At 36.7% G+C, this 14,301-nt stretch overlaps 1 protein-coding gene across 1 annotated transcript; it reads left to right on the top strand.

Annotated features, from left to right (window-relative positions):
• The first annotated feature begins 74 nt into the window (after nucleotides 1-74).
• Nucleotides 75-8,419, top strand: LOC128555937 (uncharacterized). Its single transcript, XM_053539775.1, has 2 exons — nucleotides 75-362; nucleotides 8,222-8,419. Exons 1-2 carry the CDS (start codon nucleotides 75-77, stop codon nucleotides 8,417-8,419), a joined length of 486 nt encoding a protein of 161 aa, XP_053395750.1.
• Nucleotides 8,420-14,301: the final 5,882 nt, after the last annotated feature.

Raw genomic sequence — 14,301 nt, 5'->3', positions numbered from 1 at the left:
ATCACTGAGCAGTCAATAAAGGATGGCAGTCACCTTTTTACATAAACTTTGTCGATTTTAAGAAAGCATTTGATATGGCTGATAGACAGACACTTTGGAAAGTTCTTCGACACTATGGTATTCCTGACAAGATAGTGAGGGTCATACAAGGGCTCTACAAGATCACCAAATGCCAGGTCATCCACAACTCTGCACTTTCACCATCTTTCAGTGTGCAAACAGGGGTGCGTCGAGGTTGTCTACTGTCGCCATTAATTTTCTCGGTATTTATTGACTGGATTATGAAAACCTCAATGACACCACCTAGAGGTATTCAGTGGACACTCTCTGCCAAGCTAGGAGACATTGACTTTGCAGATGATGTGAGCTTACTATCACACCAATTCCAGCACATACAACAGAAAACGGTAGCCTTGCACGAGACAGCAAAATCAGCTGGCCTTGAAATCAACACCAGCAAAAACCAAATCACTCAGACTCAATGCACAGAATAACTCTGACATAATCCTTGATGGCAAATCCATCGAAGTTGTCAGTAGCTTCACCTACTTGGGTAGTATTGTCTCTAAGAGCGGGGGCGCTGATGAGGATATCAAGGCGAGATTAGGGAAGGCACGACATGTTTTTGTGACTCTTAGACCTATCTGGAGGAGTAGAAAAATCAGCCTCAAAACCAAACTAAGAATATTTGAAACTAATGTAAAATCAGTCCTTCTTTATGGATCAGAGACCTGGAAACAGACAAAGAAAACAGAACACGATCTACAGGTCTTCCTTAACAAATGCCTACGTCAGATTATTTATATCACATAGCCAGAAAAAGTCTGAAACATAGAACTATGGGAGTGTACTGGCCAGACTGCAATAGCTGACACCATCAAGAAGCGAAAATGGTGGTGGATTGGGTACATCCTACGACGACCATCTAAAAACATCACAAAACAAGCAGTGGACTGGAAAAGAGGAACAGGGGGCGGCCGACAACCACATGGAAACGAACTCTAGATGCTGAGTTCAGGTCGTGTCAAATAACATGGGGAGAGGCAAAGAGATCAGCCCAAAATAGGGACAGATGGAGGACTGTTGTGGAGGCCCTATGCCCCTCCACGGGATAACAGAAATAGGTAGGTAGGTAACCTCACTCTTACCCCCACCATATTCCATAGTTATAGGATAGTATAAATAAAAGTTATCCCCGCCAGGTGAAACCCTAACATATGCAATGGCAACTTAAGAACCTCAAACGCGTGTACTCAATACCTTTGTAGAAGGCAGAGGAACAAGGGAAACACCCGTAAGGGCCCGATGAAACAGGCCTGAAGACAGAAATCAAATAGTCCCTGTCGGATTTAAGAACTACCTATCATAGAGTACTCCACCTGTTCCGTCAGACACAATCAAATAGGAAAGCGTAACGTCCAACTGTAAAAAGCTGAACACCAAACACGCGATGTGTCTTAAATCAGTTGGGTCATAACCTCTTTTGACGAAACGTTTAATAAATTTACTAAATACAATTGGAAAATTGCCATGACCCAAAATCTTAGGAAGTTTGTAAACCACAACCCCACAAAAATCTCTGCTTACCTTTTATCTTTGATATATCTTCTCGCAGATGTGTCTATAAATTACTGTTATATTTTAAAACCAAATCTGAATGACGATAGTAAAATATAGCAAAGCAATTTATAATAACGGTAGCTTATTTATAATATATTGATTACGTTCATTGAAATCTTCAACATGATTACACGCTCTTGCCAAACGAATTAATTGAGAAATATATTTCTCATAAGATGTTGCCTGGGTACATCCCCATCCAAATGGTGGAAATTTACAATACTAAAATTAAAGTCATCCTTCTTAACATAACTTTTGGTATGTATAAAATTGTCGTAAATATAGAGATGTAAATCTAGAAATGAAGAGTAGTATCCAAATTGTTAATTTTATTTAACTGGAGCTCCCGGGGATAAATAGTATCAACCAACTGAGCAAAAACCGGATTTTCCCTGACCAAAGTCTTTTGAATTAGGGCAGTTAGTTTTTCATTTATTAAATTATGTGGTAAAGTGGTATACAAAGTAGCAAAATCGTATATATTGACTGAAGACACTTTTTATATATCATAACAAACCACAAAAAAATAGCACGAACACTGGGTACAGTTTGAATGGCTTCAACAACGCTCAAGAATAATCATCGGTAGAACCACAATTATTTTGGTGTTTTATGCCGAGTTACAAATTGACAGTGACATATATAAGGCCAAGACAATGTGTTTAATGTCTAAATATAATTTGTAATTAATGTATAAGTATGCAAGTACTTGATGTATTAAAACGAGTTTACACCACACTTTGTTTCTACAGTGTAAGGCAGTTATTATTGTATGTTTCTAAAACTATAGTTACTGTTATAGCATTTTAATCTATGTTTAGGGAGCCACATTCGGATTTGCACACGTTTGCATTTGTATACAGCTCCTCTATAGCAAGGAGCTATATACGAAAACGTGCTCTGAATATAGCTCGCAGGGGAGCTATATCCGCAGAGTGTGTGACAATGCATGTCTTCGCAGACGTTCACTTCATAACGTCCTTTTCGTTTCTCATAATTACAAACAAAGGAACGGACGTTGTCACTCAAAAAATACAAATAAGATTGAAAAATGTAATGATATAAAACTTATGATATCATTAAATTAACTTGTGATATCCATAGATGAATTAACGATCTAAAATGAATTCAAAATATCATAGAATGAATTAACCCAGTTCGCACATGCCCAAAATAATGCACAGGAGAGAATTTCGTATATATGACATAATATAAAGTTGGAAGTCGTCCTATACGACCTTCGATAAACACTTAGTTGCAACATGTGATTCTGGGTACTTTCCTGACTTTTCTGTACCACCAAAAACACGCGTAACTCCCGAATAGGCTTTAAACTCGCTTTAGCGTCAAATAATCGATTATGCAAGTTCATAATCGATGTCGGCGACTTTGGCTCATTAAATGATCGACAATCGATTGTCGGCGGCAATCGGAACATCACTAGTTAACATCATAGAGGCCACATTTATGACCCTATCTTCATTAAACTTGGTCAGAATGTTTATCTTGATGATCATTATGCCAAGTTTGAAACTGGGTCATATGGAGTCAAAAACTAGGTCACCCGATCAAAACTCAAAAGAAAACCTTGTGTATGCAATAGGGGCTGCATTTTACACTGGAACTTCATGAAAGGAGGGGTCCCAGTTAGGTGTCTGCGCAAAATGTCTTTTGATTTTCTCTATATTTTATGACAATATACCTACATGTATTTAGTCTCATTCACAAGTGTTACTGTTATCAGTTTTGACCTACTTTTATCGAAATTCACATTTAAAGTGGGTGGGGTAATTTGACATGTAACCAGCAAGGAACACAATTTCCGTCGTTTTTTTTAAAAAATCGTTCAAACTTTTAACCTGGAACTTTCATAATAAAATAACTATGCAATGGACATTTACACAACATGTTGCGTTTTAAATTGTCTTGAATACCTTTTTTCAACACAGAGCCACAAAGTGGCCTAATCAAATTTACTGATTTTCAATGGACAAACTTCACCAAAAATCTAAAACATTTTTTATTAGTTGAGATATTCATGTGTTATTTTCAGCAGATATTATAAGCTAAATAAACATTAAAATGACAATATATCAGTACACTCTTATTAATACTGAAAGAGTGGTACATTCTCAAACAGGGAAAAAGTGTGTGGGGTAAATAAACATTCGAAACAACACTATTATTGGAACAAAAATTCTGCAGTTGTTAAGAAATGACCTCAGATTGTCTACTACCCTCTTAATTGTATTAAATACAGCCATGGGTGATAAACTTAAACACAAATTTGTCCACTATATACATGTGTGTCATGGAAAAAAGCATAGACCTTGAACATGAAATGTACACAAACAAAATTAACCCTGAAAGCTCAAGATATTTAACAAAAAGTTTTGCCTGAGACAGTATATTATTAGGAATGGTATTGTTGAAGTTGAGATTTAATTTTTTCTGCATTAATTTTGTAATTTCAATGTAGTTTAGAATAAACATGAATATAGGTCTTCTAACTGGTAGCTTTGACAGTCTCTATTAGGTAGCCTTAGTGCTGGTAGTTTTAATATTCTATCTGGTTTGTCAATAGCAGCATATAATATACAGTACAGGCACTGCTGTCAGTGGTCATTTACCTGAATGTACATAACACATTGATCGTTAGTTTCTAGACAGAAACATAAATCTGCACCAAGCTTCAAGTACTTATGTTATACGAAGGAACAAATACTTATATATGTTATTGCATTAAATGTACTTTGACACTGTTAGCTTTAAGAAGGAACCTATCAAGTAAGTTCAAGGAAGGAACAAACACATTATCTACACTTGTTCCAAAGCAGGAACATACAGCAATCTAGGTAGTGTTAGTTCCAGGTAGGGACATATACCAGTTGCACTCAATAAGCCACTATAAGTTCCAGAAAGTGTATCACCCAAGGCTGTATTTAATAAAACTATCTGTATCTGTAGGACACATGGTGTGCCTTCACTGGTACATTTGTCACAAATAAGGGGCAATAATTCAATGATTCATGTTTGCAGTTTTAAGGGGATATAGCCTCAACAAACATTTTATACAAAGGATTCATTATTCTAGGCCATATATTTCTTGAACTATGAGCATCACAAACAAAACATCCACTATTTTGGCTATTTTAAGGGCCATAACTCTGCAATAAGCGCTAAGGTTCTCAAGAAGAATGCCAAGTGTGCAAGGTCACATCATAATCAAGACTCATGCAGTGCTTCATGGATTTACATCAAATTTTCTGAGCTTGGCACGTCATTAGGTGAAAATGTGCATTTCGAAACATTTCAGGGGCCATAACTCTGGAAATAGGGGACAGAACCAGACGTCAAATAGGAGGTGCACAAGTTCATATCATGATAAAGACTCATGCATGGTTTCATCAATTTATATGAATACTTTCCGAGCTAGGCGCACAAAAAGGTGAAAATGTGCATTTTTGACTATTTCAGGGGCCATAACTCTAGAAATAGGGGTCGGAGTCAGGCGAAAAATAAGAGTTGCTCAAGTTCATATCACTTATGATTCATGCAAGGTTTCATCAATTTATATCAAATACTTTTTGCGCTAGGTGCGTCAAGAACTTCGTGCGACGGACGGACGCTCAGACGCACGGATGCACGGAAAAGACCAAATCTATATGCCCCTACCACTCATAGGGGCATAATTAAGATAGTAGTAGATAATCTGAGGCCATTTCTTGAACTGCAAAATTATTATTCCTATAGTTGTGTTGCTTCGAATGTTTAGCTTCGAATGTTTATTTACCCCACACACTTTTCCATAGTTTGAGAGTGTACCACTCTTCCAATATTGATCAGAGTGTACTGATATATTGTCATTTTAATGTTTATTTAGCTTATAATATCTGCTGGAAATAACACCTGAATATCTCAACTAATAAAAAATGTTTTAGATTTTTGGTGAAGTTCGTCCATTGAAAATCAGTAAATTTGATTAGGCCAATTTGTGGCTCTGTGTTGAAAAAAGTATTCAAGACAATTTAAAACGCAACATGTTGTGTAAATGTCCATTGCATAGTTATTTTATCACGAAAGTTCCAGGTAAAAAGTTTGAACCATTTTTAAAAACGCGGCGGAGATTGTGTTCCTGCCTGGTTACATGTCAAATTACCCCACCCACTTTAAATGTGAATTTCTATAAAAGTAAGTCAAAACTGATAATAGTAACACTTGTGAATGAAACTTTATACGTGTAGGTATATTGTCATAAAGTATAAAGAAAATCAAAAAACATTTTGCACAGACACCTAATTGGGACCCCCACCCCCTTTGATTAAATCTAAATCAAGTTTGAATATGGGTCATCTGGGGTAGGGTAAAAAGCGGTGTAACCAGGTCAAATCAAAGAAAAACATTATGTATGCAATAGGGGTTAAATTAAATAATTTTTTGAATATAGGACATCTGGGGTCAAAAACTGGGTCACTCTGTCAAATCAAAGAAAAACTTTGTGTATGCATTAGGGGCTGCATTTTTCATCTGACGTGCATGAGACTTGGTTAGAATGTTTATCTTCATGAAATCTCGGAAGAATTTATATTTAGGTCATGTGGGGTAAAAAACAAGGTAACCAGGTCAAATCAAAGAAAACGCTTGTTTACACACTAGGAGCCACATGTTTTATTCACTCTTCATAAATCTTAGTCAGAATGTTTGTTATTACAAAGTCTTATAGGATTTCGAATCTGGGTTACCGGGGGTCAAAAACTAGGTCACTAGGTCAAATAAAAGGAAAAGCTTGTTTACACACTAGAGGCCACTTTTTTAAAGTGGCCTTCAATCTTCACAAAACTTAATCAGGATGTTTGTCTCTATAACATCTTGGACAGTTTTTAATTTGGGACATGTAAGGTCAAAAACTAGGCCAAATAAAATATAATGCTTGTTTACACTCAAAAAGCCACATTTTTGGTCCACCCTTAATGAAAATTGGTCAGAATATTTGTCTCCATGAACTCTCAGAAAAGTGTAAAAAAAAAGGTCAGGTTGGTTTAAATACTAGGTCACTAGGCAAAATCGAAGAAAAATATTGTTTACACTCTAGAGTCCACATTTTTGCTCCAATCTTTATAAAACTTGGTCAGAATGTTTATCTCCTTGAATTCTCGGAATAGTTTGAAACTGTGTCATGTGGTGTCAAAAACTGGGTCACTAGGTCAAACATGTTTACACTATTATGGTGTGTTACTCAGGTGAGCGACCTAGGGCCATCTTGGCCCTCTTGTTCCAAAAATGCATTTTCTTTCAAAAATATAGTCGGTCCGTGGAGAGCGTCTTCAAAAAATAACAAATGCTTTTAAACTTCCAGGGTGTTCTATTAAACTATCAACACATGGCGCACAATACGGGTTTCCAGATAAATCGGAAGGTAAGATGCATGTGATAGTGTATGTAACAGTATTTCACGCAATGTTTATCAATACAAAATATCTTGATTTTCCTGTTGAAGCAAGAGAAAGTGTCAGCCATTGTTCCGTGCACGTCGTCATTTCCCCCACATTATTACTCAGGGTTTTCAAAAGTCTATTGGCTGTAAAAACATTCACCCTAAATGACTTTCTATATGGCGTATTTGGTAAACAAGTTATAGATCCAAATCATAAAATACAGTTATAATATGTGCTGTACAAAATCTAAAAAGTATAAAGTTTGAAATTTTATCTTAATATTAAAAAAGCGATGGTGTGTATGAAGACATTGTATCATCAATTTAGAATCAATTAATAATTGTATACATACTAGGATTATTGACATATCTCAACTACATACAAATAAAATCTATAAAAATATCCTTTACAAGCATAGAAAGCAAACGATCAAAATAATAGCAGACTCGGTTTGACTGAGTCTGTTCATGTGAGGTATTGAAGTGCAACCCCTCTCGTTCCCTCTAGCACCGACTTAAGCGGAATTCTATTACATAGATATTGAATGGACTCCATGATCCCAACGGACCAGAAAATATAACAATACTGAATCCAAGTAAGAGTAGACTTTTCATGGCCGCCATGCGGCACTTAATGATTGCTGTTGTGATTGTGAATAAAAATCTGTAAAAAAGATCCCTTGGAGGCATAGAATGCAACCAAGCAAAATAATGGCAGACTCGGTTTTACTGTGTCTTTTCAAGAAAGGTAATAGAAAGTGCTTAAATCTTGATTGTTCAAGGTCTTCTGGAATATAAAACATGTAATTTAGCTATGCTCTGTGACCCTATTTCCAAAGTATACCATACACCGGCGTAATCCAACATATCAAAATATCTATAACATCTTGTCATTTGTATAAAAGAAGTTTTCAAAATCTATCAAAAGTAACAACAGGAGCTTTTCAAGGTATGACCTTTTCATTATTGTAGGCTATCTTTATCATTCCGGTAAACAATAATTTCCAACTGGATATTACCTCAACCATAATTCTGCAACGCTGCGTAAAATAACGGTGCTACGGTAAAAATCACCCCTTCAAATTTGTCATTTGCAAACATTTTCATGGTTACTATTTTCTAGTCATAAAAGATCCAGAAACATGTTTTTCTTTTGTTTCTTTTCAGTTTCCAACAATTGTCATCTTCCGAAAAAGGGGAAAATATTATCCATCTCAAACTGGTCTTGCATTTAAAGCAGTAAAGGAAGATGGCATGTCTGTATATAAAGCAGCTAGGGTTTTTGTTCATATTTGCAACCTGCGTAAACCCTTCCCAGTCATGGACCTGACCCCCTTTTTACAAGGGAAGAGGAGGAAAGCTTGATAGACCATATGAATGCACGTTTAACATTGGTTATGAGTATCCAAGACAAGCATTCTTGGACATGGCTTTTGTATATGCAATTATTCTAGTCTAAGAGAAGAAATCTGCAGATGACCCTACTTTGAAGGATTCTTGGTTTCAAGGATTCAAGGAAAGGTAACCTGATATTCATCTCGCTAAAACCTGAGAAACTAGCAATTGTAAGAGCCAATACAACATCACAGGAGTCCCTTAACAAACATTTTAGCTGATATATGCAAGCGTCTTGAGCTTGAACAACATCCAGAAAGAATTTGTAATGCAGGTGAATCTGGTATTTTGACGGAGCATTCTACACCAAAGGTTTTGTATCCAAAAGGATCTACAACTCAATCAGTCACATTACAAAGAGGCAGAATGTTACACTTATTTGTCCTGGAAATGCAGCTGGCTCATAAATTCTACCATGTGATGACATGCTGAAGAACACATGCACAGGTGCAGATGGTGAAATGAGTGAGACTGGATGGTCACTTTTCAAAACCACTTCATTAAATGCGTTAATATTGCTGAAGGACAAACCAATCTGATCATATTTGATAGACACAAATCACTACTTAACTGTATGCGTATAATACTTGATGCATTTATAAACTCGGTTTCAGGGAAATGTTAGTCGATTACGCCAACTATAGGGTGAATAAACCCAGACGCTGCAATAATGCAGATTATGAATCTGTCAAGTGACGAAATAAAAAAGTCTTATAAGTTGTATTTAATAGGCAGTCTTAATTCACAAGAAATTTAATTTTATTTTCTGATCACAGGTCTTCATCATTTCCAGTGGTTTAAACAAAGCAGTACATGATTCGTTTTTGAAACTCCAAGATGGCTGACCCGAGCCCTGTACCCGATCATTAACTCATAATATATCTATAACCTCTCAACATCAACTGTAAAACTTCTACAATTCTGGGCTGCAGTCTGCATGCCGCTCCAAAAAGCTGATGAATAGTTCAACTGCATCAAGATCGGTCTTGAAACAGTACGGTCGGCAAAAGAGGGATATACCCTATTGCTGTTCTCTTTCCTACCCACTCCAAATATCGGCACTCTAATCGGAAATATAAGGTAATGGTAGATTTCCCGGAAGCACAGAGCCATAGAGTCATGCATCGCAAAGTAGGCCCCCCACCAAAAGAAGCTGTAACGGAAAAAATATTGTAGACGGGTTGCTTCAAAAACCCAACAAGTACATTTTAATTATATGCAAAATACAGGAAAAAGCGGGGAAGGGGTAGAAAAAAGGTGTCGGGTGTTGGGGGAAAGTGAAGCAAGGAATATTCGAAAGGGAAAGCCACATTCCTTAAACGCATCCCTACAACGTAAACCACAGCAATGCAGACGCCCACGTAAAACCAACATACAGATAAACAAACAGACAAGTAAGATAAAACAGCACTGCCCAAGACACACATACAAACGCACATATGCACGCACGCACGCACGCACGCACTCACACATACACACACGCGCGCGCGCACGCAAACGCGCACGCACGCACGCACACACACACAACTTACATACACATATAAACAGACAAGTAAGAAAAAACAGCACTCTGGGGCACCGCACATGACAAACACGCACAGGTACACATACACATATACACAAGCAGATAAAAAAAAACACACACACATAAGCAGGGAAAAAAACAGCCGGGCACTGCCTAAGGACGGCCGGTGGACAAAATTTAAAGTGGGCACGATAACTAACTCATGGTAAAAGGAGACAGACAGCAAATGCAAGGAAGCGTAAATGCAAGGGAAAGGGATGGGATGGGGCGATGGGGGTAATAAGGGTAATGAGGAGAAAGAGGAAAGAAACGCAAACAACAAACAAGACAGTATACATAACACAAAGTACGAGACGGACGGAAATCAAGTTGGAAATAGGGGCACCGCCTTGGAACGGTAAGTAACCTGTAAAAATGAAACTTAAACGCGTTTAGGGCATGCCAACCTCGCACTTACCCTAATGTCAACAAGTCAGACAATATAGTGTAAATAAAATTGATCCCCGCTGAGCAAGGCTCTAACATTTGTGACGAAATACCAGATCATATAATAATATAAGTCTATATGAACCATATAGCCCCTGGGGTGGGGCCATATTTGACCCTAGAGGGATAATTTGAACAAACTTGGTAGAGAATCACTAAATGGTGCTACATTACAAAATATCAAAGCCATAGTCTTTGTGGTTTGGACAAGAAGATTTTCAAAGTTTTTCCCTATATACGTCTATGTAAACCATGTGACCCTAGGGTAATAGTTTGAAGAATCTTAGTAGAGGACAACTAGATGATGTCATACACAAAATATCAAAGCCCTAGGCCCTGTGGTTTTGGAAAAGACGTTTTTCAAAGTTTTTTCCTACATAAGTCTATATAAACCATGTGACCCCCGGGGTGGGGCCATATTTGACCCCAGGGAAATAATCTGAACAATCTTGGTAGAGGACCACTAGATTTTGCTACATGCCAAATATCAAAGCCCTAGGCCCTATGGTTTTGGACAAGAAGATCAGAAACCGTTTAACTGTTCCTGGCCAATGTGACCTTGACCTTTGACCTAATGACCTCAAAATCAATAGGGGTCATCTGCTGGTCATGGCCAACTTAACTGTCAATTTTCCTGACACTAAGTCCAAACGGTCTTGAGTTTTTGCCTGGAAACCATTTTACTGTTCAGGGTCACTGTGACCTTGACCTTTAACATACTGACCTCAAAATCAATAGGGATCATCTGCTGGTAATGATCAACCTCCCTTTTAACTTTCATGATCCTAGGCTCAAGTGTTCTTGAGTTATCATCCGGAAACCGTTTTACTATTCAGGGACACTGTGACCTTGACCTTTGACATACAGACCTCAAAATCAATAGGAGTCATCTGCTGGTAATGACCAACCTCCCTATCAACTTTCATGATCCTAGGCCCAAGTGTTCTTGAATTATCATCCGGAAACCATTTTACTATTCAGGGTCACTGTGACCTTGAATTTTGACATACAGACCTCAAAATCAATAGGGGTCATCTGCTGATGATGACCAACCTCCCTATTAACTTTCATGATCCTAGGCCCAAGCGTTCTTGAGTTATCATACGGAAACGGATTGGTCTACATTCCGACCGACCGACAGACCGACCGGCCGACATCTGCAAAACAATATACCCATCCTTCTTCGAAGGGGGGCATAATAAGCAGATGTCCGTTTAAATGTTATGCATAACTTCTTTGTTAGTAAAGCACTACTTTTAATGTTTCACATGAAGGCATCGATTAACGCCAAAAGGGAGGTAATCGTGAATAATGGATTGAATAATAATTTCTGTTAAGATTATTAATAAGTATGCAAACCCTTTGTAAATATTTGAGAAATTAATTGTCTAAAATAGGATTTAAAAAGAAACAGACATATTTTTGTCCGTAGCAAAAACATTGCGGCAGCCACATATTAAAACAAAGCTTTTCATAGTAATTGTACGATTATATGAATTTACAGATACCGAATGATTTTTTGTGAAGAATAGCTATTTTGTGTCCTTTTTGAATATATTATTCGTATCAACATACATTTTCAATGTTTTATTTAATATTACTGCTGATCAGTCTGGTTACTTACCTTTAAATATTGATTGTTTAAATCAGTAGCACTGAGATCAATTTTTTCTCGTGTTCGTCTACTTTGAGTTAGGTCCTGCGCGAGATCAGACGCATAAGCGATTTCCTGAGGCGTTAAGATGGAAGAAATAGTTGCAGGTAGTGGAATTTCGAAACAAATAAATTTGTATTTTCAACTGTTTATCGGTTAATATGTTGAAATACGTAAACAATTATAAATATACTCTCTTCTACTCGTACACTGATTGCTTCTAACTTTGTTTGTATGTTTCATTAATTTTTTCCCTGCAAATTTTTATGGTAGCTCAGTTTTGTTATACTTTCTAGTATTTTTTGGATGGTGGAGTCCATTCAACGTATAGGGGTTCGCGAAATTGTGTTATCCGAATCACTGTCCAAGCTTAATTTGTACATTGCATCTAAAAGCGACACTAAAATGCTTGGAAACTAGAATAAAATACTTTGTGATTAGTATTTCACCAATATATTATATATCTAAAGACGTTGAACAGAGAAACAAATAAATAAAATTCCTGAAAAACCGAACTGTGATTTTATATGTGAACTTACGTAACCAGAATTCATTTAATTATTGGCATGTATCTAGATTTGATCATTTCCAATACTTAGAACTCATTTTAAAAATTATATAGCTTCAGCTTATTTCAAAGTAATGTTCAGCACATAGAGGATAGTATAATATCGAAATACATCTTCACCGATAACGGAGGCAATTCAATATTTCCCGAAGGCGGAGCCTGAGTGAAAATATTAGATTTGTCTCCCTTATCAGAGAAAATGTATTTAGATTAACAACAAATTCTTTTATTTTATGCTAATTTGGGAAGATCACAAAGTTTCTGTTTATTACATGGTTACATAATTAAATGAGACCGATACTTCATGACAAAATTCGGATTTATTCAGGCTACCCTCTTACATATGATGCATCCACTAAATAACCATGATCTCTTATGCCTAGTGTTATCGAATATTGGTGATAAGATCCATGAAATCAACACGACGCCGTTTTGTTTTTAAAGACAAAAATGCATTTAAATATTTTGTTTTAAAAAATACATGACCGCGTCTAACAGATATGACATATGTCAATAGTTTAGTACGCATATTTAAAACTTTTCGAGTCGATGTTGTCAGTCAGATAACAGGTATGAACACTGAAATATCTTTACCGTTAATCAAAAGAACATACCAATGGTTCCCAACAAAACTGATATGAATAACAATTTAACAGGCGGTAAATTTAAGTTTCCAACATCTAGCTCAGCAAACAAAATCAAACTTATACTACAAAGCAGTCATTGCTATAGAAGACGGACTGCTTCATATACTAAACAGCAAGCCTTGTCTGAATCCCAATGAGGAAATTCTTAAAATAACTTCATTGGATAAACTTAAAACCGTTTGAGAAAATGTAAAAAAATAACGCTTGAACGATTAACAATTCTCAATCTATGCGATTTTATTCACATTTCAGCCTGAAGGGGAATAGCCATCCAACGAGTTACACGTATTGAAGTCCAACCTTTTGTTTGAATTACTGTATGCACAAAAAGAAGCTGCTCGTTTCCTCGAACATGCTTATCTGTAATCTGGCATTAAAAGAGGATCCGGTTTCAGCTTGGAAGGTTTGTATTCTATACATTTAATGAAGCCTATTTGTAATGCAAAATGATAAGCCAAACAGATCGCAGAATTGAAGGATTTGTTATCACAGTGGCATCATTCAAAAGTCAATAGTCAAAAGTCACAGGTCGCTCAACACGGCAAAAACGAAAATGTTGCAGGCTCGGTTTGATTGAGCCCGTTCATGGACGGTAGTGGAAATGCATGCTACCGTCCACGCCCTCTAGCAGACTTATCGGAAAAAGTTCAGACAGCTCGTGTTGTCTCTTTCAAAGCCTGAAATGTTACGGGTTATTTTGCAATCGCGAAGTTTAACATGACTATTATGATAAAGTTAAAGAGTTTATTGGTCCATATTTTCAACAATTTACAGAGACACTATTATTTCATAAAAATATTTATTTAATTCTTACGATTATTTTATGTAGGGTATCAAATTAATAAAGTGTCAAGAAGTATTGCGCTAGAAGCAACAGAGTAATTTGAAAACTTTAAAAACCGAGAACAGGCAATAAGTTGTGTGTAATCCGTACGCGATATTTATTGTCTTTAATTGGAAACCTGTGTATTC

The sequence above is a fragment of the Mercenaria mercenaria genome, chromosome 3, assembly GCF_021730395.1.
Source record: "Mercenaria mercenaria strain notata chromosome 3, MADL_Memer_1, whole genome shotgun sequence".
NCBI lineage: Eukaryota > Metazoa > Mollusca > Bivalvia > Venerida > Veneridae > Mercenaria > Mercenaria mercenaria.
This window is presented reverse-complemented; position numbering and strand designations above follow the sequence as displayed.